At 43.0% G+C, this 25879-nt stretch overlaps 2 protein-coding genes and 1 long non-coding RNA gene across 12 annotated transcripts in view; 2 read left to right on the forward strand and 1 right to left on the reverse strand.

The window, feature by feature from the left end:
• Positions 1–1069: 1069 nt before the first annotated feature.
• NME5 (NME/NM23 family member 5) lies at positions 1070–14354 on the reverse strand. 5 transcript variants are annotated; one of them, XM_072873459.1, is made up of 6 exons: positions 14335–14354; positions 9813–9979; positions 7489–7694; positions 7017–7117; positions 5861–5979; positions 2816–3422 (listed from the first exon to the last, which is right to left on the reverse strand). In XM_072873459.1, the coding sequence occupies exons 2-6, from the start codon at positions 9939–9941 to the stop codon at positions 3297–3299; spliced, it is 681 nt and encodes a 226-aa protein (XP_072729560.1). In that variant the 5' UTR covers positions 9942–9979; positions 14335–14354; the 3' UTR covers positions 2816–3296. The 5 variants fall into 5 exon arrangements, with proteins under 5 accessions (XP_072729561.1, XP_072729560.1, XP_072729562.1 ...); XM_072873461.1 differs by lacking the exon at positions 14335–14354 and adding an exon at positions 11200–11322; XM_072873463.1 differs by lacking the exon at positions 14335–14354 and adding an exon at positions 11079–11199.
• On the forward strand, positions 12266–15354 carry LOC140657028 (uncharacterized). Its single transcript, XR_012044194.1, has 3 exons — positions 12266–12470; positions 13904–13970; positions 15232–15354. It is a non-coding gene; the product is annotated as an uncharacterized lncRNA (long non-coding RNA).
• A 4984-nt stretch (positions 15355–20338) lies between these two features.
• HNRNPAB (heterogeneous nuclear ribonucleoprotein A/B) overlaps positions 20339–25879 on the forward strand; it is a 31148-nt gene continuing 25607 nt past the window's right edge. For 3 of the 6 annotated variants that reach the window (XM_072873187.1, XM_072873184.1, XM_072873186.1), the window contains exons 1-5: positions 20339–20487; positions 20615–20918; positions 24034–24202; positions 24287–24445; positions 24865–24996. In XM_072873187.1, coding sequence (XP_072729288.1) covers positions 20653–20918; positions 24034–24202; positions 24287–24445; positions 24865–24996 — 726 coding nt within the window. In that variant the 5' untranslated portion in view covers positions 20339–20487; positions 20615–20652. The remainder of the gene's footprint in view (positions 20488–20614; positions 20919–24033; positions 24203–24286; positions 24446–24864; positions 24997–25879) is intronic. The other 3 variants (XM_072873190.1, XM_072873188.1, XM_072873189.1) reach the window with 1 other exon arrangement.

A 25879-nucleotide genomic window follows, 5' to 3' on the forward strand; every position in this document is an offset into this window, starting at 1 on the left:
CTCGGCTTGCTGGAATGCTCCGACTTACGTAGGCAATGGGGAACTGGCTTTGATTGAGGTTTCTGCCATCTTTAAAGTATGTTCAAGGTTCCTGGCAGTTTAACCGCTCTTAAAGATAATAAATCCCTTATGAGACAGGAAGGCTGAACAATCATATACTTCAGACTAGCTCTATCTGTATAGTTCCAAGAAAAACTTCCAGTGCAGGTGATAGCAAGCATATGATAAGCAAAGTTCCAGGAGAAAGTCTCTTGAAAAAACAGAATTATGGGAAACAGACTGAACTGCTGGTTTTATGGACATAGCTCTATTCCAGCACTCAGGCAGTAAAAGTAAAATGAACTCCCTCAAAGTTAAAAATACCCAATAAAACTCAATAGGCAAGGTAATTATTTTGACTCGACAGGGGGAGAAGACAGGTCACTCATTCCCACAGAGAGCAGCTTACACCTTGCTGACACCAAATAGTAAGACATCTTTCAGTTCATCTGTTTTTTCCAAAGCTATGTTTTCTGTGATATGGATTTATAACACTGGCCAAGCCTATACCAGTCCAGGCCAAATAAAAACCTAAAGACCAAAAGAAATGTAAGCAGCACGTCCTCCAACAGCCTCTCCTGTGGTGTCACAGCTCCCCCAGGGGACCAGGCTGGTTGTCCCTTTTACACTCCCAGGACTGACATTCTGCCCACATCCTACTACTAATGCAGGTTCCTCAAGAACTCAGCTGTGAGATTTGCTGGATCAATACTTGTCCTACATGTACAGATACAGTGAGTCAGGATGGCACCCAAGGGATGACAGTATCTTCTGTCTACCTTTCCCTTAGAAAAATGGAAGTGAACACCAGTCAGCAATTGAAGGTATTAGCTCTAATATTAGAGAATAAATCCATGCTAGACATACACTTGAATGACTGAAACTTTATATTGCATGGGTTATAAAGGTAACATTTGCAACATCAGCTGCTTTTGCCCTTTCTCCTGGTAAGGACCCACATACTCTCTATGGAAATTATGATCTTCTGTAGGTATAATATAGCACAGGTCTGTCACAAAAGCAAATCTAAAAACTCCAGCAGTAACATAAAGGAGATATTTATTGTCAGGCAGTATCACATCAAAATAAGTGAGCAAATTTCATAGTAACTAACCAAATACAGGAGAATGTCTTGTGAATTCACCAGATTTTTGTTTCTGGCATCTTCAAAAAAGAAATTTTTTGGTTTGGCTGACAGGAAACCACAAAGCGCAACTGTCCTGTAATTGGAGCAATCAGACACGTATGGGGACAATAATTATAGGCAAAATAAATTAGTTGTAAACAGACCTGTTTACTGTCTTTCTAACCACCTCATATTTTTTTCTTCATATTTGAGGGTTTGGGGTCGGTTTTTTTTCTTCTTCTCCTAAAAGTCCCAAGATTTTTAGGTCTTGGTACTGTAGGGACCAGTTTTCTAAATGTTTATTCTCTCAGCTGGCAATAGTGGTTTATTCCACTAAATGAGAAGATAAACAATTAGCTTAAAGTTTAATGTTACAGACAAATTATCTATGTTTCTGGTAATTACTCAACTTGGGGGAGCAAGTTTTTTCATGAAACAAATTATGAAATTACTTGTTTGTTTAGTATTAGTCAAGCATACTAATATTTCAGAGTTGTGAAAATGACATTGTTTTCTCTATCCTAGCCAAACCCTAAGATACAAAGCTTGAAGTTAACAGTGCAAGTACAGCTCTTTGAAGAAAATTAAAAAGCCCCACGCCCCCCAAAAAAAACAGTTCAGTTACTTTAGAAAAGGTAATAGTCTGGGATTAACCCATTGCCTGTTGAATACCATGGCCCCTAACCCATTCTCTTGAAATTCTCAAATAGAACACATTAAAGTTCAAGGGTAAACAACAATACAAGGAAAACAACAGAAATCAGCATACCTTTTAAGAGCAGGAAAATACAGAAAACACCCTTAAGGTGAGCTGTTCCAATTAAGCACCTTTCTTTCAAACAAATGTTGGAAGACAGCATTAGTCGTTGACTAAAATACACCTTCTTGTGACTTCTAATGGAAATCAAAGACTGATTTATCACTGTGCCTTTTGCCACTGAGATAGGAAAGGTACATTCAGTGTACCTTCAAATAAGTACTTCAAATTACATTCTAACAAAATACGTCAGGCTCAAGTGAATCATCTTCAAGAGTGACCTTAACTCAGTGATGTAATCAGCAATTAAAATTCTAAAGTTGCTAATACGCCTCCAGTAATTGTTTTCTAAGTTACATCCAAGTACCTCCCTTCATACTGGAATTTGTGTCTGCTAAAAAAAAATGCTGAAACACAACTCTCAGTTTCACAAAGCACAGGCCAGCTGTATGTCATTTGGGAATCTGCACTGGTGTAAATGATTTTGTTCTCCCCAGACAGCCAAACCAAGATAAATGGGGAAAAATAGCAGTTAAGTCACACCTGTTGAGAATTTTGTCTTTTTCTAATCACCTGACACAGTAAATTTATCATGTAATTCTACATTCACTTTGTCAATAGAAAAGCTACTAGAACTATTACTCCTGGTTAAGTGTAAGGTTATTAATCCCATGAAGACACAGGTAGTTATGACAATAACATTTACTTCAGATAATATTGATTACATAGCCAAGGGATACACTGAGAATGATAATATGTATCTGTAACTTGGAATGCTTGAGATGGTTTCTACTGAGCTCTCACCCCTGATGCTCTTCCTCAGTGATCTGATGTTGTAGCCTAGGTTTATTAGGATTGTGTTCAATCAACCAGTCAGCAAGCCAAGTCTGTGGAACAAAAAACCCAAACATTTTCACTTTCTGTTGTTTTCTATTAAGTGCATGGGAGAATATTAAAAGCATTAGTTGAAACCTGTGATACAGACACTCTCCTACCATGCTGCGAAATGAAGACCTTTCTGAAAACATGGACATATAAGTAACCTGTTTTTTCTAAATGTTCTTTTAAATCTTCACAGCTTATATTGCTTGTGAACAATTCACACTGACCTTTAGAAGACAACTTTTCCTGGCAATGTCTATCTTTGTGTATGTATAAGAACATTTGAGCCATACTTCAAATAATCAACTCCGTTTTGGAATGAGGCTGTACAATATGCATGAAACTGCTTGATGAAATATTACTCCTGACAACACCTACACATAGTTTATCTAGTAATCATTCAGTAAAAGTGCCAGTCTTCTGCATTGAAATCACCTTATAGTACCTAAAACTTAAAAAACACAACACGGTTACTTTTTGAAATTCATCTTGTTAGTTTTCCAGCAAATTGTACTTAAACAAGAACGTGGGAGGTAAGAATGCCTTGAGTCCTAACTTCATCTGCCAATGTCTTGGCCTGGCCTTAGGCAAATTAACCCTTTGCCTCGGTTTCTCCACCTGTAAAGAGAAGTTTTCAACACATCCTTATTTACTTCATAAGGCTGTTGACGATTAGTTTCTGGAATGTTAAATACAACAAACTTCATACCATACTGTGAAGTGAAAGAATTGACAGAATAGTAGACCAGTAAGGTAAGCAACACTCTCCTTTTATTACCAGGTACAAAAAGATTGGTTTGCAAAGAAAGAGACAACAAGCAGAGCACTATGACAATCCTCACAGGTTAGTCAGCAATAGCAGAAGAACAGTAAGAACTCAAGACAGAAACGGAAAACAAACAAACAAAAAATCCCAAAACACAAAAGCCCAAAAGCCCTTAGGAAGACTACGTGGGAAAAATAAATTTTTAAATCGTTTGAGCCTGATTAAATTTATCCTGCGTTACTTAGGGAACTGGCTGAGACAACCTCTGTGCTGCTAGCAAGTATTTCTGAGTGGACAGAGAGCTTCTGATGCCATCTTCAAAAAGAAAGGGGGGGGGAAGGAAGAGCCAAATCACCCCAACTTCAGTTCCTGGAAAGATACTAGAAAAAAAACCCAAAACATTCCATCAATCTCCCTGTAAGTCACCTAGCAGGTAACAAACCAAAAAGCAATAGCTAACATATATTTCTGGAAAAAAGTAGTATCAAATCAACGTTATTTTCCTTCTATTACAAGGTCACAGACATTATGGACAGGGAAGAAGGAGCAAATATCATGTTTTCATTTTAGTAAAGCTATTGACACTGCTTCATATAGCTTTATAGCTTTCTTACAAGCAAGGAGGAAAGCATGGTCTCGAAGTTACTATTAGTTACCACATAACTGGCTAGAAAATTGTGCTCAGAATGCAGAGATTAATTGAAAGCAAAACCAAACAATGAGTTAGACAAATGTGACTTATAAGGTAAGAGGAAAAAAAAAATAATCCGTTTTTAATATAGTGCAGAGATGACTGACGGGGAAAAAAGATGGTACCGCTCTTCAAATATGCAATAGGTTGCTGCAAAAAAAGGAGATATTACATTGTCTCCAATGTCCTCTGGGGATAGTAAAAGGAAAAAAAAAATAAAGAGTAATGGGCTTAAAATTGGAGCACTGGAGATTTAGGCTTTTAGTGAAGGCTTTTTAACTAAGTATAATTAAGCACTGAAACAGATTGTCTAGGGAGACTGTAGATTCTCCATCATTTGGAGTGCTAAAGAACAGGCCAGACAAACATTTGTTAGGAACGGTTAGATACAATTGGTCTGGCCTTTGGGCAAAGGGATGGATGAAAAGACTTCATCTCTATTTTCTAGATTTCTATGGTAACAGTGCCAGACATACACATAAAGTTAACAGGTTATAAAGCTGGAACAATCAAAGTACATTTAATCTGACCTCATGTATACAACGTAGTTCATAGAAACACCCCTGAATTATTTTTCAGGCTTTTTTTCTGAAATGTATCTTTTAGAAAAATATAATGTTGATTAAAAACGAGATAATGATGTATAATCCACCACAACTGCCAGTAAGTTGTCACAGTGATTAATTATCTGCATTCTTAAAGAAGTACTAGTGTGAACGACTTGAACTTTAAGAATACAAAAAACACTTACCATATTTTTCCAGACTAAAGAAAGCTAATTTTGTTTAGGGACTGAAAAAAAACAACCCACCACCAACAACAAAAAACAAACAGGAAATTAACTCTAGTCTTTCCACAAAGAACTGTGATTTGAATGACATCCATGGTTAAAAGGAATAATATGTGAGAGGAGGACAAGATGCATCAGCTTGATAACTAGAAAGGGATCACAAGAAGACAGAAGAATTTTCTGTAAGTCAGTTTGACTACTCAAGATAGGTTTCACTCAAAAGAATCATAATTCATTTTCCTGGTGAACCGTGGAACAACCCAAGTAAATGTTAATCAGTGCTGTATAGTCAAAATAATAGCTTATCCTAAAGAAGGATTGATAATATTAATTTAAATTTTAGAAAATTACAAAATATAGACAGCCTTGCTAAGACCTCTACAGTATTTTACTCAACTGTGTAACTACTACCAGTGTGATTAGCATCTAGCCTCACGTAGTATCTATTGTGTGAGAGCTATTTCATCTCAAACTCACCTCAGAAACAGTAAATAAAAACTTATATTTGACATCATATGATAGTACCTATTTACCTTTCCAGCCATCTGTAACAACTATGTGTTAGAAAGAGTTTTATAGAAGTCACCTAAAAATGCTGTCATTTCATCAAGGCTGATTTCATTTAGCCCTGGCCCTCATTTCATCTGTTAATAAACCAGCTTCTTGAAAGGCAAATGTTATTTGATTAGCTCATTAGCAGGTAGCTAAAACAGCACAGCTCTTTAACAAGAGTAGCTTTCCTATATACAGGGACTTTACTAATACAAAGTAAAGGTATCACAAAGCATACAACACAATACTGTACATACCATTGGATCTGCTGGCTTCTCTTTACACAGTGCAGTGAGCCCAGCTAGTAGCGTAGGCTTTACATAAAGGTTCAAGTAATCTCTAGCTCTTTGTCCAGCTGGAATTGGCTCCAAGATCACTGTAAAGAGTAACTGCAGGTGTTGGAAAGCAGCTTGTACAGTAATTTAAAAAGGCATTCTTTCAAAGCTCATTTATATATGAGCTGCTGTTTTCCTTAATAAGTTAATAATACATAATGGTTTTTATAGCTTCTCCCACAACAAACTGCAAAGAAACTAGCTGAACCCCTTTACAACGTCCCTGAGGTCATCTTACTAATTATAGACAATTATGAAAGGGGAGGAAATGGAATCATCTGGGGAAAACCTATATCCTTGAAGATGCATTGGGGGCATGAGAGAAACAATATATTCCATGCTTAGTACTTCCTTCTTGCAGTGTGAAGCTGATTTCTGAAGACCGTAAAAATCTCACCTTAAGTCCAGCTTTGCTGTTAGGGTGTGGAGAAGAGACATGGTGTACAGTGGGTAAGATTTGTAGGGAAGTGCAGCATCTTTTATTAAACTAACTGATACACTTGACAGAAACAGACAAGTTTTTCTATCAGTTTCCCTTGCATCTTTCTGTCAAAGAGCAAAGTCATCTTTCAACTGTTACATTCCAAACAAGAGATCCTCTTCCAGCCTTTCCAGGTTCTATGGCCCATTTATCTGGCACTTAACTTTGGAATTGCACTATTATGTGAGCATCCAGCTGCAGTTGAACAGGAATTACTCAACCTGAGCCCAAGAAGAGAGTCAGTCTTCTCAAGCCAACAGGAGTCCCCGGGGCTGACAGTGCCACAAAGACATGCTGGAGTGTAATAGCTTCCCATCACCTCTCATTTACCAGCTTTGTCTGCTCCAATTCCCAGACCACAGAGTTTGAAAAGTAGAAGCAATCCCTGTAACTATAGTGGCTCTTCAGATACATTTTGGTACGCCTTTCATAGCAGAAAATATCAGCTTATACATAAGAGACTCACATTCTCATGAAGCAAACAAACCCAACCTCTTCTAAATCCAATTATATCTAGAGTCTGGACAGAGACAAGTAATAACAGGGAAGGACACTATCCTCCCAAAGACTGGCAATGTACTATTTGCACCATTTTACCTTCTGGAAACAGGAATCGAATTTCTCTTTCTGCTGAGGAAATGCTGAGACTGCCGTGAAGTGCATTCCTCAGATCATCAGTCCCATAGATTGCTCTTAAGCTAAAAACAAGAGAAACAACTACTTGGTAGACAACTGCAAATCCCTTCCAAGTCTCTACAGTCTGAGAGCATATAAAAGCAATATACAAGAACTAATTAACAGGCATTGGCTTGATTTTGTTTTTTTAAAAAAAACGTAGCTACCTAAAATTTATGTTCATACACTCAGCATTCTCCATAAAATGGGTGAACTTTACATACTAAAAAAACAAAGGTGAAAAACTGTATTACACAAAATTGGAGGGATAACAGGCCACTCCAAATCTGTATCTCTACTGTAAAAGAAAAAAGAAAAAAGGAGAGATATTATGGTCTAAATTAAGAGAAAGACAAAATCCTACTGACTTCACCAAGGCCAATCAGTGAGTTACCTGTGAGGGTGAGTTCTCCTAGCTCTTATGCTGTTTGATGGTCCAAGCAATTCCTTCCAGTATGAGACTGCGCAATGTCTGGCAAGCACCATAGCAACTAAAGGTCCAGAACTCATATAGGCTGTTAAATTAGGAAAAAACACTTTTCCGTATTGGTCTGCATAAAAGTTGCTACATTGCTCTGGGCTTAACTGAAGCTTCCGTTTCTGTAAAGTGTAAAAGAAAAAAAAGAATGAAAAAAAAGCTTGCAAAATTAAGATAGCTTACTACCTCAAGTAGGATACAGTCCTCTAGTGCAGACATATTTTCAAGTGCAGGAGAACAAACACAGTGTAATGTCCCAGCCTAATCTGATTCTCCCAGATCCGATCCTCTTTGAGATACAGAGTAACAATGAGCAAGAGTTTTCCAAGTTAATTAAGCAGACAAACAGGCCATTTAAGTAAGATGTGGTTTTAGCCTACGCAAACTACAGCATTTTAAAACTTCTGGATGACTTGAGGTACAGTCAGGGCACAGTACAGAAAAAGTGAAGAACGTTACAAGGGCAGGATTTAATTACTCCGCTGCTCCAGCATAATGTTCTACTTTTAAACAATTTTCTCTTCAGCCCACACCGTTAATTATGCAATTGTTCTATTTTTCATTCAGTACTCATGCTTTATGATTCTCACAATAGCTGCCTAGCCTGCAGGTGCTCAGGATTAGGACAAGTTTGAGAGGTTATCAGACAGCATAGAGCAGTCACAAAAAGAGACGTAAAGAGGTTTTTTTGAAGTGCAGTCTTTGAGCCCTAACTTACGCAACACAAGAGTACCACAAATTCAGATTCCTAATAACTTCGGTGCCAAAAGTCACTGAAGACATCAGAAGACGCTATAAACATCTTGTCATTAAAGAACAAATAAAAAAAGATCTAATTTCTCTCATCTTCTGATACATTTTGTATAAATAAACCAACCAGACAGGTAAGGGAGGAAATTAAAAAAGAAGGAATGTGAAAAAGGAGCATTTAGAAGAATAAGAAAAATTATTACATTTCGGGGGGGGGGGTTACGGTTGGACTAGATGATCTTAGAGGTCTTTTCCAACCTTAATGAATAAAAAAAAAAAAAACACCTTAAAATTATATCTAGAAGCGCAGTTGTCGCTCACGTAGTGCCACAGAGCCAGCTACCACGGCCAAGGGCGCTGCCGCGGGGCCGGTATGAGGAGGAGGAGGAGGAAGACAAGGAAAACGAGGAGGAGGAGGAGGAGGAGGAGGAGGAGGAGGAGGAGGAGGAGGAAGAGGCGGCGCCGCCGCCGCTGGCAGTCGCGAGGGCACAGCGCCCCCCAGCGGCCGCCCCGCGCCCGCGCCCCCGCCCCCGCCCCCGCCCCCGCCGCGGGCTGTGCGGGGCGCAGCGCGGTGCCGAGCCGCCGGGTGAGGCGGAGCGGGGTCCGGCTTCGCACCGTCCGGTTGTAACCGGCACTTAAAAGCGAGCAAAGCCGTCCCGCCAGGCACGGAGCAGCACTGCTGGCTCCTCGCCCAAGATCCTGACGCATCCCTTGCTCCAAGCGATCCAGCGCTCCTGTTTTATTTCCCAGATTCTGACTTATTGTAATAAATTTTTTTTTTTCAAACGCTCTTATAGAGCGAGTGTATAAAGAGCCCCATAAAAGAGGACTGAGAGAATACATTTCTTATTAGCTAACGGCAATTTTTCTCTTAATGCAATCTCTGATGAAAAATCACACTCCAGATCTTTTCCCAGCAGCACAGCGTCTGACACGGGTGCTCAAGGCAACATCCCCGTGGCCACCGCATCAGGTCCAAAATGTAAAAAGACAAGCTCAGTAAGGCCTATTTAAATGAAACATTTGTAATACATTTAAATATCCATAAAGGCCCTTTACATTAAAATCAGTGGAAACAAAAAATACATCAGACCACAACTGGCCAGCTATCTAATTCAATTAATTCTCTAAGCATCCACTTGGCAAACGCACGCTGCATGAAACGCTGTGATACCACAACGATATGCTCTCCAAAGAGTTACTTTGGAGAGTCCACATATCTGCTACATCTGTTTGCTAAATCTGAGTTTATTAATGAAGTCTGTGTTTTCCTGTGGTCAGCAAAATAGTCAGTCTCTTCTGTTCCATCCCATGCACCAACAAAATGTATCCCTACAGAATCTGGCAGCAGTGGTTGATGACATATGAAAAATACAAATTGATTTTTGGACACGCTAGCTTTTAGTTACTGGCTTGACTGCTGAAAGTTAAGATAAATATTGTCCTGACTTATAAACTGCAGTTATTTTCTCTGGAACACAGCCTATTACCTGAACAATCAGGAATCCTAATCGGAGAATGAGATCCTCTATTTCTTCTTCTTTATCAACGACATCTGGTTTGATGAGGGCCAGAGTTCTTTCCACAAAAATCTGAGGTTCGGGCATTAACATCTGCATCTTGGCTTCTAAATTAGAATTCACGTGCTCCTTTCGTACTGCAATGACACCAGTTCATGATATGTGGAGTTTGTCTACTGCGCACTCACCTGCGGCAACATTTACCATGTACTCTAGGAATGGAGAGGGTCGCCCCCGTTTCAGAACATCCACCTGAGATTTTCTCTGGACTAGTTAGCACTCTGGTTCACACTCCCATTCTCAGTGCAGTAGCATTTTGTGGAAAATAAGCCAAAAATTAAATATTGTTAGCCAATCATAAAATGTGAACTATTTCTAATATTTCACTAATTAACTCAGACAATGTATGAGAGAAACAGAAGCGTCATCACACACTTTGCTATGTGCCAGAGCGAGCCAGGCTCACAGGCGGACTGTATTCCCACATCCTCAACCGCGTGTCCCACCAAACCCTAAACCTGTATTCTCATGTGTGAAGATTGTGGTATTGGACTTATTGCTTGGATCTATTCCACCTGGAAGCCTCAAGGTCCTTATCAATTGTTATTTCTTATATTTAGGGGCTCAAGACAAAGCACCAGTTTTCTAACTGATGGGATCAGGTCATTAGCAAGCTATTAGGATATGAAACTGGTCTGTGAATAGAGGAACTAGTGCAGACGGGTTTGCTACAGACTTGTGGCCACTTGTGACCTTCTTTTTCCCCCTCTTCCGTCTGCCTCCATGTTCACAGCCCTAGGTCTCTCTCCATCTGCACTGGACAAGACACAGGTACGGAGCCAACTGGCCAGCTCACTGCTGCAAAAAATCATCTATAACCGCTCAGTTACACCTGCCTCCTCGGTCGGGAGGACCTTTTCTGCCACCTATACCTTTGAGACTCCTCGTTCGCTTTCAAATTTGGTTGAACAGGCTGCGGCCTCCGTCGGGGAGGAAAGGCGGAGAGCTGAGCACTGGACGGCCGGGGCTGCCTTTGCCTGGGAACCAGGCTGAAAGTACACACACCCGGAGTGCTCAGAGCAGCCGGGCTGGAGCCGGAACACCCCGTCACGGACACCGGCGGCCCGAGTGGCCCAGGACTCGATGGAGACCTGAGGACGCGGCTCCCTCCTCTCTGCCCTCCGGGCAGACCCCCTCCCCACCGCCCGACCCGGACAACGGCTCAGCCCCGCCTACCCTGAGGGCCCCGCCGCCACGCCACCAGCTCCGCCTAGCTCTGCCCCCACAGCGGCTGCCACCCGTTCCCCGGCCCGGCCCGGCCCCGGGCCTTTCCCGCCGGCGGCGCCATGCCACGCACCTTCCCGCTCCGCCGCCGTTGCTAGGTGACGGCGGGGCCGGCTCCCCGGGCGGGCGCAGGGAGGAGCGGCCACAAGATGGCCTCCGCGCCCCTCGGCTGGGAGCTGAGCCGGGGGGAGGCAAAAATGGCGGCTGGGGAGCAGCGGTGCGTTGGCAGCGAGAGGACGCCGCCCTCGGAACGCGCCTCGCAGCCCGGCACAGCCGCGGTGTCCGGGCAAATAACTGAGGGTCACATCTACCTGTTCATGAGCACCTCGTGTGATACGAGAATAAGGAAGGGAGCAGCGTGATCTGGAGGGGAGCTATCAAAAATACCCTTTCTCCGTGACAATAAAAGCTTTATGTCGGTTTTACCTCACACTCAGAACTGCCGAGGGAGGCACGATCTCACAGCAGACGTTCATAAACTGAGGTAACTGGAAAGAAAGCAGCACACAAGCCCTTCAGATTATTTACATATCAATATTTATTGTGGGAGCACACACAAGGTTTCCTGTTTACACGCCTGATCAACATCGGCGGGATCGGGAGCTTACAGTACACAGCCTTCCGGCATATCGGATGTACTAACCTGAATCTACAGCTCTCTAATATTGTTTTTCAGCATTTTTTTAATTGAATTACTGTATCTATCCAGTGCTACTTCACTTTTATCACAAAAACAAACACGTAATGAGTAAGAAACTGTTGCTGTTTTCCGAGTTAAACCATAATGAGGTGAGCCAGAAACAGAGCTGGGGAAGCCGCATTCCCTGGGGATTTTTTACCAGATTTTACCACCGTCGTGCCAATACCCTTGCTCCCTGCACACTCCCTATTTCCCAGCTCTCCGGGGCTGCTCCCGCTCAGAGGAATTACAGTACAGCCATCATCCGTCCAACATGATCTTCCGCGCCATAGCCCGGCCCACGGCCTGGAAGCTGAAGTGTTGGGTGCTGTGGCCTCAGGCCCCCGGTATCGCCTCCCCATCCGCCCTGTTTACCCCAGGCAGGGCTGCACGTGCTGCGGCCGGCTCTCCAGGCTGAACGCCTGCCAGCTGGCCCGGCACTATCGGGGTGTGTGCCGGCGAACGGCACTGATAACTACTGAGCTCGCTCTGCAGCCATGCCTCCTCTCATTTGGGCCTCAGCCCCTCTTATTACCAATTTCTCAAAAATAGTGGGAGCTGAGGTGCTGTTAAGACCTCTGGCCTGCTGGAGAATTCAGCTGAACCTGGCCATTGCATTTGAGTCCTTCAGGTGACACTGGCAAAGGGACAGAGAGAAAACACAGGTATATAGGCTTCAGTTTTTTAATTAAATCAGACTGAAAGTAGATGCAAAGGAGAAAAGACAAAAAAAAAAAAACCAACACTTCAAGAGCCATAGATGCTGACACTGTGGACGCTGGTTAGCAGAGGAAATAGCAAATTTACTGCAAAAGCTGTTTTTAGTGTAAGAAAAATCTACTTTGCCGTAATCTTTTTCACGAGTGGTGTAAATAATGTAAAAATAGAAACAAGAAACAAAACTCTGCAATTATTTCCTTGCAGCCATTTTGAAATATGTTTAAAAATCAAAGACTGAAGCTTTTATTCACATACCCTAAAAAATAAAGGTTCCAAGTGCACAAGACTGAGTAATTCAGATACAGACTTTCCTTCACTGATACAGGCACATGGTATTTGTTTCTTTAACAGAGATCTCTCATCCAATATTTAATTTGAAGACATTGTAAATACTGCAACTACACAGAGATAATGGATAAACATGTTTTATTTTTTAAAAAAAGCTGATAGAAAGAGTTCACCAGTTTTTTAGTTTAGTTCAGAGTTAATTCAGCAAGAGTCGTTTATTTTCAAAGTCAATGAGCACAAGTGTGACAGCCCTAGCTTAGATTTAGCAGTTCAAAGGCTTCCTCAGCCTGGATGAATACTTCAGAATTTATATGTAAGAAATGTTGAATTTAATATCCATGTAAAACACTGCTAACATTAATCTCGTGCAATTTATTTATTGTGTGCATTTTTTTTTCAGCTAACCAAGTTAAAAAAAATAAAAAGTATCTTTCTGTGCATCCTTATATGCTGCAGTTTTGCCGGGAGCAGGGTCCTGCGCACTTCACTCCCCACCACGGGCCCTCGGTCTGTGTCAGAATTTCTCCTCGCTGTTTCCAGAAGCATTTCTGGAGGGCGGAGATTGTCTAATTTTAGTACCTCGGAGAATCCTCTGCTCTCCAATGAGCGGGCGGCTGCATCTGGAGCTGCAGCCAATTACCCCGGGTTTCCTCCTGCTATGCTTCCCACGATGGTTTGATAATGCAGACTTACAAATTTGAAGTGGCCCCATGTTAAGAGAAAATGCCATTATGTGTTCCCTAACAAAGATGTATCTTTTTACAGTAGTAGAATCTCAAGGATTTCTTCTAAAGCCTTGGATTCCATAAACCTGACCGTACAACCCTGTGTTAGTATTATGCTCTTGTGTATATTATCTTTATAGTGCTTGAAAAAATATTTCTGGTAACTAAAAGGCTGGCCTGAAGCATCTTCCCTAACTTCTATAGGCCAGGGATGTGGTTTTAAGAAAAGAAACAAAAAAAAGTAAAATCATAATTACAATGTAATGAGCCGTTACAGTTCTGAATACTTCTCTGGGCATAGCTTTGCTGCTGTATCTTATCTGTTAAGCGGTTTAACAAGCCTTAGTTGTCTCACTTATTTTTAGCTGGCATGGAATATAACATCACTGAAAGATTGTGGCTGCAGGTGCATTTGCATTCTAGTAACAACAGGTAAGTAACTTTTAAAGGAAAAATATTATTTCAGAGCTTTGTACTCCAATATTGCAAGGAGGTAGAGAAACAAGTGTCTTGTAGACTGTTAAAAAAAGAAGGAAAGAAAAACAGAATGATGAAAGTAACGGAATGAAGAAAAGCTAAATTAATACTACTGACTAGTTGCACTGATTAAAAATGAAGCTTGCACATCTTTTAGCTTTTTTTGCATTTTGATGTTAAACACAGAAAAATTTATTTGCTTTAGTAGTAATTTACTAGCTATACATTCACCACATGTACAACTTTCATCCACCACTGACTTTTTTTTGCTTCTGTCTCTCATGATAAACTGTCATACCTACCCACAGTACCAGCTTACCTTCAGCGCTTGCTTCATCCATGCCTGCTTTTGCAGTGCAGAGTGTCTCTGACGGAAATCCTGTGATCAAGCTAACTTCCTCTCCTGCAAGCCTGCTCTCTCCTCCATTTCTGCCTTCTTACAGCTGAACAGTTCTACTTCGGCAGCTTATCTGCATGCCTGTAATCCTAGCTCGCTTTTCATTGCTGCTGACTAACCCTTGTCAAGCCTTCCTTGCTGCTTTCCTCTAGTCTCACCATTTTCTTTAAAGATAAAACTAACAAAATATTCTCTTGCTGCTTCCCCTTTCTACAAGTCTGTAAGTGGCAATAACAAAAATCTTATCTACACATCTTCTGTAACTCCATCACCTGCCCTATTAACCTCACCCTATTTCATTTCCGGATCTTCCTCACACCCACTCTTTCATTTGTTCACAGCTTTAGTCATTCAGTCTGCTCCAACCCCCCAGCACCCACCCAGATATACTCATCTCTTTTACATTTAAAAAAAAAAAAAAAAAGCCTTTGGCAGAAGTGCCTCTTGTCATCTCACTTTTACAAGTCTTCCGATCGCATCTCTTGTCCGGTTCTAGCCTAAATCCTCATCAAACTTGGTTTTGCTTTCTCTCATCATCTGAAAGCTTCTCAAACCACGTTAAAGCAATCTCTTCCTTGGCCTTCAGTCACGTTCAGCATAGGTAGCTAGTGTGCTGTCTTAGCTTTTGTAATTATCCTCACCTATTGCTTCTCCAATCGCTGTTTCAGCTTGGCTTGTCAGTACCTTCCCTTGTGTTTCTTTCCCTTTCCTGCAAGAGCAGTGGTGAGTGCTGTTCTTGACTCTCCTCCCTTCCCTTCTAGCTCATAGCTCAACACCCTAATTGATTGCCTCTCATTACTGTCTCCTTTCAAACTTCAGGTGTCTCCACTGCAATTTAAAGTCTTGGTAATGAGCGTGTCTTGGACAAACCATCTGCCTGAAAACCAACCACTTTTCTACCGAGTTATTTTACAGCCAACTGTGCAAAGGAGTGGGTGGAACCTTACAGCCAGGAATGTGTGGTTTGGGCTCAGATTGGTTGAAACTGCTGTGGAGATGTCAACCAAGATGCAATCTTTGTTATTTATCGACATGGCTGGGAGTCTTGCTCAAGCTCTCCTCACCTCAGTTATTGTTGACATCCTTTTCTCTGGCCTCAACAAATAAAGCATTTGCTTCAATTCAGAAAGCTCTGCAACACCATTTTCTTAGTTCTTCAGTTTAACTATGTTAGTTCTCCACATCTTTCCAAAGACAGTCTTCTCTATCACACACAAAACTGTTAGCCTTCAATTGCAAGCCCATTCACACACTGATCTGGTCCTACAGACCTTTTGTGGGACACTGAAAGGATATCTCCTATTTCCTGCCAGCCGGTACAACTGAATTCCACTACCGCACTTTCAAATAAAGACCTTCCTGCTTTATCCCATGAGGAGCTCCTGTTGAACACCTGTAGAGGCTGGCATTGACAGCGGATTTTCTGTAAAGCTCCTCCTCACCTGTATATAGACATTGTGCCTAGATACTGCATATAGATACTAGGCTTTTACCTAACCTTTTGGAGCAGAAACGCTTGCACGCGTTTGCTCTTTCATTGTTCTACATGATGTTTAACATAATACCAGCTTGGATTATCCCTGAGGCCACTAAGCTCAGAGATAAGTATTCAGTGTGATGCTACCCACAATGAATAAATCAATGTATGAATAAACCAATAAAAATCTTTTATTTGGCAAATTACAAAAGGCAATCGGTTAAATAAGTATTTTTTTGAAGTTGTATTGTCCATACTTCCTTAAACGCATCTTCTCTTAATCTTAATTCCATGTAGTGTAAGGCATCCTTTTCGCCATTCTCATTTTGAGCACTTACTTTCAGCCGTACCGTTAAAATCAATGGGATTACTTGCATAGAGTTATTATTATTAAATTTATTTATACTGTGCGTAAAGACTAACTCAGACAGAAGCTTCCTATAGCATGGTATTTTGTATATAGCAGGCAGTCTGTGACCTGAGATGCTTGCAATCAATTCAGACGAGACAGACATAGGGTGTGGGAAAGGAATAAATTACATCAACAATTTCAAGGCAGTGAATGATATGTTGGTTCTCTTCTTTTTTTTTTAGAAGAGGGGAACTAGAAAAATCAACACAATAATGAGGAAATAGAGAGGATAAAGAAGAAAGGTAAGGAGGCAATGAAGACAGGTATGGCACAAAACTGGTATGAACAGACAGCAGGGGCAGGGCTTGGAGTAAACAGCAAGTCTGACAGAGCAGCAAAATTAGGCCCAAGATCAGAAAGTCCATACACAAGTAAAATTCAATTGAATTTCAGTCAACACCATGAATAATCACAGTAATTACAGGATTAAAAAAAATGGCAAACAGAATGATAGTTTTTTTCTCAGCGGTAAATGTGTCATGTAAGGAGGATTACCCCCCGAGAAGGTACATGTGTATTTTTCTTTCTTTCATTAACCACAGGCTTTGAGTGGGGAGTGAAACGCAAGACCAAAACCCAAGTCACAACCCAGAGGAATTCTTTAAAATTACCTCGTCTTCGATGTCTAGATATGTAAAGAGTTAGTCATGCCAGTCACAGTTTTCAAACCAGGCTGCTTAGCCAGTCTACGACCACATTGTGATCCCGCTGTTGGATACGGGACACGTAAGGCATCAAACAGGTATTAAAATGGGGCAACTGGGAATCACAAAGAGCCTTGGCAGTTGGGAACTGCTATTTGGAATTGCCAAGATGAGAGACTGAGATGGACCTGACCAGGAGAAATGGGCAGTTGGAAAAGAGTACAGCTTTAAAGAAAGCACTGTTAAGCAGGGAAAGGATAACACATGCCAGTGCCAGTGGCTATGAAAGGAAAGACGAGACAGGTTCAGCAAAGCAAGACAGAGAACTGGGGGAAAAAAAAAAGAGAAAAGAAAGAAAAGGGAAACGTATGGAGAAGTCCAAATAGAATGACAATCATTCAAGTCCTTAGCAAGGCTTGATGAAACACAAAGGATCTGTTTGGGGCAGTGAATCTTGCAAGGAAATTAAGTAATAAATGTTATCATCAAAAGCACTCAGGTTACATCCGTCAGCTGAGCCTAAACTTACATGACAGACTCATATAAACTGCTGCCAATTTCAGTTTACTCTCAGGTGCTGGTCTATAAACTTGTAACTTCAGCGCAGATGTATTTCTGCAGTCAGCTGCCACAGCTGCATACACAAAAACCTGCAAAAAGAAGGACAGGGCACAAGGGTGGTACCATTTACCACTTCAGCCATCCCGGTTAGATCACCCTGCAAATACCAGTTTGGCCTTTGTCCCCTGTAGTGACTTAAGCAAATGGGTGATATTTTCCAATTGAAGCAGGCCAACAGCACTGTATAAATGAATGCACTCAGCTGACAGACAGTGGCTTAGTTGTTTTTAATCACAAACCATACCTTTTCGATACAGACCTGATAGGTTTATAATCTGAGCCAAAGCTGCCTAAAAAATCAAAAGAAGTTCTCTTGCTGGATGTGGGGTAAGTTCCTCTGAGATTATATAAATTAGGATAAAGAATATCTTATGAAAAATTTCTTTGCTTCTAACATTTTATTTAAAGTTCAAGACAAGAAAAACAATTTAAAAAATATATTCTCGTAAAGATGAGTGTCTTTATCAGATAACATATACAACCTGTCCTGCGGACATCACGATTTTCAAGTGTATTGGTTAGGTACTCTTTGTACTATCTTTACTAGACCTGACCTCATATAAAATTGTTTCACAAACTTTAGCTGGTTGTAGAGCTTGTCCATAGTGTACCCTCCCCTGTCAGCAGACTAGGCTGAGATAAACATCTCTCAAGTTCTGAGCTGTTGTAGCTTGGGCTGCAAGTGTGGCAGAATACTTACAAATTAATATCCTTCATGGACAGAGCACCTGGCTGACAAATCACACATGTTACACTATGCTCGTGTATTCTTGAAATTACCCATGTTAGGCACTTATTTTTAGATTGCTTTAATACTTTTCCATTTGTGAGCAGCAAAAATGTGTGTGTGTGTGGGGAAGATTTACAAAAGCAAATAGCCACTATGGCCAAGGATTTAAAATCCAGAAATTATAAGAAAATCAGTTGCAGTTCCAGTAACAAATATGAGGCAATCTTGCTGCACATGTGCACGGGTATCAAAGCAGAAAGCTCAGCTTGGACCAGTTAAAGTGATGCTCGTGGCAAGTACCACAGGCACCGAAGCAAAAGAGTGGCTTGACATTTTGGCTGTAGTGAGGGGCTACTTTTCATACAATCTCCCAATACTAAGCACAATTTTCTTTTTTTTTTTTTTTCCTCTTCACCTTAAGAGATCTGGCTTATAGCCTGAAGCAATGGAATGTTTTTATTAAAAAAAAAAAAGGTGGATCAGGCCCTTACTCTGAACATACCATGTTGATTTTATTTCATGTTCATCTTTAACACTCTGCTTGTTGTACTGCTACAAAGCTTACAAAACCAAAGCTAACGTCCCCTGCTTTACCAAGTTCCTACCTCAGAAAATGAATTCCTGTAGAGGATAAAAGGTGCGCTAAAAGCAGTTCATTGAAGGACAGCCTGGATCCTAGACCAGATTATTTAAAAACAAAATGTATCACCACTATTTATTTTTATTCACAAGTAGCTATGCACACTCTTTCTGAATTGTAATAGCAGATGAAAATACTGGCAAGTTGAGCCAGAGCAGATATTTGACAGGGTGGAGCAAGCAAGTAATAATGCATGCATTCATTACTACAGAAAGTTAGGTAATAAGTGTTACTTTTTGCCCACAAGCAAAGGGCTTAACTTTTTTTTTTTTAAGATGTGGCAGTAAGCTTTGGCTGTCTATCCAAAAGCCAAACTCTGTCCCTTTGACGTGCACAAATGGGATATTAGGAATGGTATACTGTACAAGAATTTGAAGTACAATTACAAGGAGCAGTTGTCTTTGCACTTTGCATGCACAACTTTGTCAACAAGGTTGATATATCCTTGGGCAAAAGGAATTAAGGCCTAGGCACATGCTCAGGGCTCCAGTTCCCAGAGTTATGTAATATCCAAATCTAAGTTTCCATTAAAAACAACAAACTCCAGCCCTCTCGGTTGCAAAACCAGCAGGGCTGGAAACATTTAAGTAAACTTCTCATACTGGAGTAACTAAGTGTACATAGCGCACCTAAGTGTACATAGCGCACCTAAACTAGTGCAAGACGGTAAGTCCCGCGCTCAAGTCACAGGCGCGTTTCCGTAACTTTACCGTGCGGGACCCGAGGGCCTGGGCTACCACAGCAGGGCTCTGGCGGGGCCGGCCTGCCCGGTGCGGCGGGAAGGCCTCTTCGCGGCGCCGCTGTTCGGGTCCCGCCGTGACCGAACAACGGAAGAGCGTTGGGAAAGCGTTGACTCTGACCATCTCGCCCGGGCCCTGCACCCTCAGGGGTTGGGTTTCCTCCCTGTCACGCTTGTGATTTTCGTGAAGCACCTGGCGAGGATGGCAACGCTCGCCGGGGCGATGGGGCGGCTGCCGGAGCGGGTCCTTCCCGGCCCGCCACACAGGGACAACACGCCGGACCGCGGGCCCCGAGGGAGGGCGGTGCTCCCCGGGCTCCCGCACCTCCCGGGCTGCCCCGGCGATAACGGCACCACAGACGGCCGCCCTCCTCCGCCTCGCAGACGGGCCAGGACCGCCCCGCGGCGGGGAGAGCTGCCCTCAGCACTGAAGCGAGAGGCGCAAGGCCTCCGCGCGCCTTGCCTTGCCTTCCCTCCCAGCCCAGTCCCGCGGGCCGCCATTCGCCTCACCCCGCGCGCCCCGCCCGCCCCCCGCAGCACAGCCAACAGGAACCGCCGAACGGCATGAATGACAGGTAGCGGCGGCCAACGAGGAAGCTCCTTATTGCTTTGTGGCCGAGGCTCCGGCGGTATAAAGGCGGCCACGCGTTAAGGCTCCGGGCCGGAGAGTACGTGTCTCGGGGGGAGGAGAAGGTGGCGGCGGGGCCGGTGCGGAGCAGCCGAGCGCCGTGGGGAGGGGTGTCAGCTCCAGCGCGTGGGGGATTTTAATCCGATTCCGGCCGGCCCGGATTTTATTGGGAGCGGGTTTTAAAGTGAGTATGAGCGGCGGCGGGATGGCGACAGCGGAAAGGGGGGGAGGGGCGGGACCGGACCGGATCAGACCGGCCCGGTGGGGGGGAGCCGCCTCGCTGACCCGCGGGCCGCGCTCGTCTCTTGCAGGCGCCTGTCGTTTCTCTCGCCTCTGCGGACGGGGCAGCATGTCCGAAGCGGAGCAGCAGTTGGCGGCCGCCGCCGGCGCCACCCAGAACGGGCACGAAGCGGCCGAGAGCGCCGGAGAGCAGCAGGCCGAAACCGGCGGGGCTCCGGCGGCGGCGGCGGGCTCAGCAGCAGCAGTGGCGGCGGCGACGGCGGGAACGGCGGCGGCAGGAGCCGGACCGGCGGCGGGGACAGCGGGGGCGGCCGCCAGCCAGAACGGAGCCGAAGGCGACCAGATCAACGCCAGCAAGAACGAGGAGGACGCGGGGTAAGCGCCGCGCCTCCTCGGCGGGCTAAGGCGGGAGCAGGCCGCGCCCCCCCCCCCCCCCCCCCTCCCCCCGGGCCCCCTGTGCGGCGGCGGAGCGCGGCCGCTAGGCCCCGGCGCGGCCCTTCGGCGCGAGCGGAAGCGAGGCGGGCGGCTGGCGCGCTCCGCCGGCCTGGGCCCCGCTCCGCCCGGCGGGGGAGGGCGGCGGGCGGCCCCGCTGCGGAGGGATCGGGCGGGCGGTGAGCCGGCGGCCCTGCAGCACCAGCGCTTCCTTTGTTCTGGAGCTGCCTTTTGTTGGCGCCATGTGGTGGCTGGGGGAGGGGCGGGGAGCGGGTTTGTTGCCGTCTCACGCTGTAAAATGGAAGGGGATTTACCTCGGCTCGCTTCGCATCCCGCGTTTTCCTCCCCCTTCCCTCTTTTTAACGAAAGGAGCGGATGGAAGGAGTTGTTTTCTGTCGGGGGGGGTGGGCTGGTTCAAACTTTCTGGGGATTGCACGACCGATCGCCAGCGGCGTCGGCGTAAATGCGAACATGTTTTGTGTAACGCATATAAAAAAAAATAATCCTAGCTTTGGAAGCTAGTCGCGGTAAGCTTAAGTATTTTTGGAGGGAGTAAAGGAAAACTAGCGTGATTGAGACGATGTGTGGTGTGTTTAAACCAGTAAGAGCGATTTTGGTGTACTACTTCGCAGCATTGTCAGAAAACGGCTTATTTCTTGCGAGTGATTTCTGGAGCAGTCAGTGTAGTTTCGCTGTGTTTCGGTAGTGGCATCCTTGTGTGTAAGAGTAATTCCTTTCCTATCGTAGTTGGTCTGTTTATGAATATACGCGCCTGACTTGAAAATTACCTGCCTGTTTCTCAAATGGGTCTTTGTGATTCAAGCTACCCTATGTATTTAATTGGAACTCCCTTTGTTATCCCTGGGCCCTGAACCAGAGGGTTGGTTTCCTCAGGTTGAACAGAGAGCTGAAGCCACAGTAGCGTAATATTTTGGCTGTAAGGGAAGGAGTAAGACTTGCACAAGTTTCCTGTAAGCTACGGCAGGATGTACCTTTTGCAGACACCAGAAGGATTGAGAACCAGGCCTTTCAGCTATGTGCGAATTTTCTTTTTACTTTTTTAATATTCTGCCCTGAAAAGCGGGTGATACTCTTTCCCTTTCTCGCATAGGAGGTGACAAGTTTCAACTCCAAATCCGTGTGAAATGAAACTTCTAAGAAAAGCAGTTATTTAGAGGGATTGACCTATGTGGAAAATTTAGTGCTGTGCTAAAACAAGAGCTGTCCAAGGCAGAGTTCAGGGTGCTGACATTAGAGTATTTTGTTAGGAGCTGAAACATGAGTTTAGCTGCACTAATACACTCAGGAGGAAAGAAAGAGACTACATGTTAAGAGTGCAGTTGTCCAGTTTGTGTGGCCTCTGAAGGCAAAGCCAAATACTAGGAATTTGGTCTTAATTTCAAAGGCTCTATATTGTTTAAGTATATGTAGGTACCAATCATTCCAATTACAAAACAAAAGACTGTAAGTTACAAAGGATAATATCTACTGCTGTGGTAAGAGGTGAATTTAGCATGTGGCAATATCTGTGTGTGTACCATGGCCCCAACCCGATGGCATAAAGCAGCCAAAGCTGCCTTCAGACAAATTCCTGTCATCCCCCAACCATTGAATTTCTCTTGATCATTCTGTAAGCGTAGTCAATGATGACAGGGTATGCTATGGAAAACCACTGTTGGTCTGTACAGATTCTAGCAGTCATGCTTGGTCTGTAAGCTGTTATGATGAGAAGGAATCCATCAAGTTACCTTTCTTTCACCTGTTATTGAAAGGCTTAGTAAACTTTGTAAGGCCTTTTCTGTAAGGCTCTGTTGTAATGGCTGCAAGCACACAGACTTGACTTGGACCCTATGTGATGCTGCACTTGTCAGTTAAGAGTGCACACTTGATCTTCTGAAAAAATAAAGGTTTAGCCTACAAAGGATATGGTTTAATCCAGTTTAAGGAAAAAAGCCAAAAAAACTGTAGCACATAGAGTTTTATTCCTCGTGTTGCCTTTTGAACATAAATGGATGCTAGTTCTAGCAAATCAAAGTTACACGTGAACACCAAAAGCCAATTTTATTTAAACAGTCTAGTTTCTAAAGTGCTGCTAGCTTCTAGTGCCAAATCGAGGTTGCCTCTAAACAGAGTAATGACAACTTAAAGTGCTTTAGTCTATAGTTAGATAAAAAGGCTCGAATGCTTTTAAAAGCTTAGTTTGTTACCTTGGAAACTCTGAAAATAGAAAATACAGCCATGTTATTAATGTTTTCATTTGAAGTGAGGCATTTGAATAGTGCCTTATTGACTGATCTAAGTTTTGTTTGTTGACTGCACTTCTGTATTGCGCTTCACTAGTATTTATGTCTTTGAGATGCTTCAGAGGATAATTTGTGTAGGAAAGTGGGCAGGGAAGTACTGTATTGGCCTTTCATGAAAGTGAAGTGTAATAGTGGAGATACTCCTGTAGCACTGATGAAGACAGAACTACATTCAGTAACTAAGCAGGAAGAAGTGCACAACATAGTAGTTAAGGCAGGTCCAAAGTCCCATCTGTTGTATGTGACTGTTTTTAGAGGCCATACATACCTGGTTTAAATTTTGCAGATCGTTCTTAGGACTAAAATTTTTACAGCCATTGTCCAAATCCTAAAAGAGCTCAAGCATTTTGCTTTTGATGCCTTACTCTATCCTGAAACCTTTCAAAGTGGTAGGAATGATCCTAGGTTCTTTCCAAAAACTGAGTTGGCAGTACTTAATAATCAATACTGCTTTGTTGCAAATAACAGAATACTGTTGAAAGAATGTGAGTTACTAGCGAGGAGTATTTTAAGCAATTTTTAATGTTCCTTATAGCCTGTAATAAACCTCAGGGTGCATTGTGTCATTCCCTCAAAGAGGGGAGGGAAAACCCACCCTTGTGCTTTTGACAAGATGCAAAAGTGGTTAACTTTCAACAGTTGGTCCCGTTTCTGACAATGCTGCTGAGGTGTGTACCACTGTGAGCATCTTGCTGCATGTGCTTTTCTGTAGTGCTTCCTGAATCTAAACAACTCTTACCTCTTTGAAATTGCAGGAAGATGTTTGTTGGCGGCCTCAGTTGGGATACAAGCAAAAAAGACTTGAAAGATTACTTCACCAAATTTGGTGAGGTAACCGACTGTACGATAAAGATGGACCCTAACACAGGAAGATCCAGAGGCTTTGGATTTATTCTCTTCAAAGAACCTGGGAGTGTTGAAAAGGTGAATTTAAGCTTCATATTTGAGATTCTTAACTTCTAGGGGAAACTTTTCAGCTTGAGTTAATCCTATCAAACTATCTTTCAGGTTCTGGAACAGAAAGAACACAGACTAGATGGACGACTAATTGACCCCAAGAAGGCCATGGCAATGAAAAAGGATCCAGTGAAGAAAATATTTGTCGGTGGCCTAAACCCAGAAGCCACAGAAGAGAAAATCAGGGAATACTTCGGAGAGTTTGGAGAGGTGTGTAATGTTATCTTAGTAAACACTGAAACATATAGTCTCCAGTTGCTGTTTAGTTTACTAATAATTTGTAAGTTGCAAATTCAATTAACTTCAGATGTATCATGCCTTCTGTAAGTGATCCAGAGGTTTCCCACCTTGAGAGCAAGGAAGGCACATACTGCACTAGATGCTTCCATTGCTAGTTAGATACCCTTGTCTTTAACTTAAACTGTTTTATCTGCTGTTAAAATTGTTTTTGAGAGTTGTAAAATTGAAACCTCTGGTCAGAAAGCCAATGTTAGTATCAAAAACAATATTGTAACTTTGATGTTGATAATATGCATAGATAGGAAACTTTCTGTTTTACTGTCCCAAATGCCATGCACTTAACTGTTCTGCTAAAACACAAGTCTGAAAATAGTATTTCATGTCTTCAGATTGAAGCAATTGAACTTCCAATGGATCCAAAGACCAACAAAAGGAGGGGGTTTGTGTTCATCACTTTCAAGGAAGAGGATCCAGTGAAGAAGGTTTTGGAGAAGAAATTCCATAACGTCAGTGGAAGCAAGGTAGAAACTTTGACTTGTAAATTTTTGTCCAAGTTACTAAGTATAATACCACTACATCTATAGTCTGAAAAGGATTTTGTAGACCTCTGATTTCAAGGTACCTAAATTACAATAAAGACAGCTTGCAATTTACCAGAGGGGTTTTTTTGCCCTAAGTTTAATCGCAGAGGTTAATCCAAGGTTCCTTGCTGATACTTGTGGTTTTAAGACTTGCTATGTTCTAGGGGCTTTTCTAGGTAAAGTATCTAATTGCATTCATTAAATACATGTAGAAAAACTGGCTTATTTATGTATCAGTCTAGCAATATAAGCCACTTCAGATACGTACCTATTTTCAGCATAGAGCACTTGCATAAATTCAAGGCTTACAGACACTAACTTTGTAAGCAGCTGGCTGAAACTGGTCCTGTCTGATATGGGGGCAGCTTCTGGTGTGTTCTCTCAAATGCCCTCCCTGCTACCAAAACCTGGTCATGTAAACCTGATACAAGGATCCAGAGAGTAAATGTATGCTTATGGCAGCTTGTACCTGGTCAGCTGGTTATGTGAACTACTGTAAAAGTGGTGTGAGATGCTCTGAACAGCTGACTGCTTGTGTGGGAATAGCTCATAGAGGCTCATGTGTCAAGCTAATGAGAAGAGGACTGGAGGCAAATGATGTGTGCTGGCTGGAGGTGTCCTTCTTCCCTTGCTCCATGGCCAGTGCTGACCATATGTTAACTTCAAAGCCCTCTTAGATCTGGTCATACTGTCTGACACAGTAACTTAGATTGCACTTTAAGACTGGTCTTGACACAGCACAGAATAAACTTTGGCAAACCTAATGCACTGGTAGTTGTCAAGACACTGTACACTGTAGTTAGCGATAGTTTGTTTTCAGGAG

Source organism: Ciconia boyciana, chromosome 9, assembly GCF_034638445.1.
Source record: "Ciconia boyciana chromosome 9, ASM3463844v1, whole genome shotgun sequence".
In the NCBI taxonomy this organism is placed as follows: domain Eukaryota; kingdom Metazoa; phylum Chordata; class Aves; order Ciconiiformes; family Ciconiidae; genus Ciconia; species Ciconia boyciana.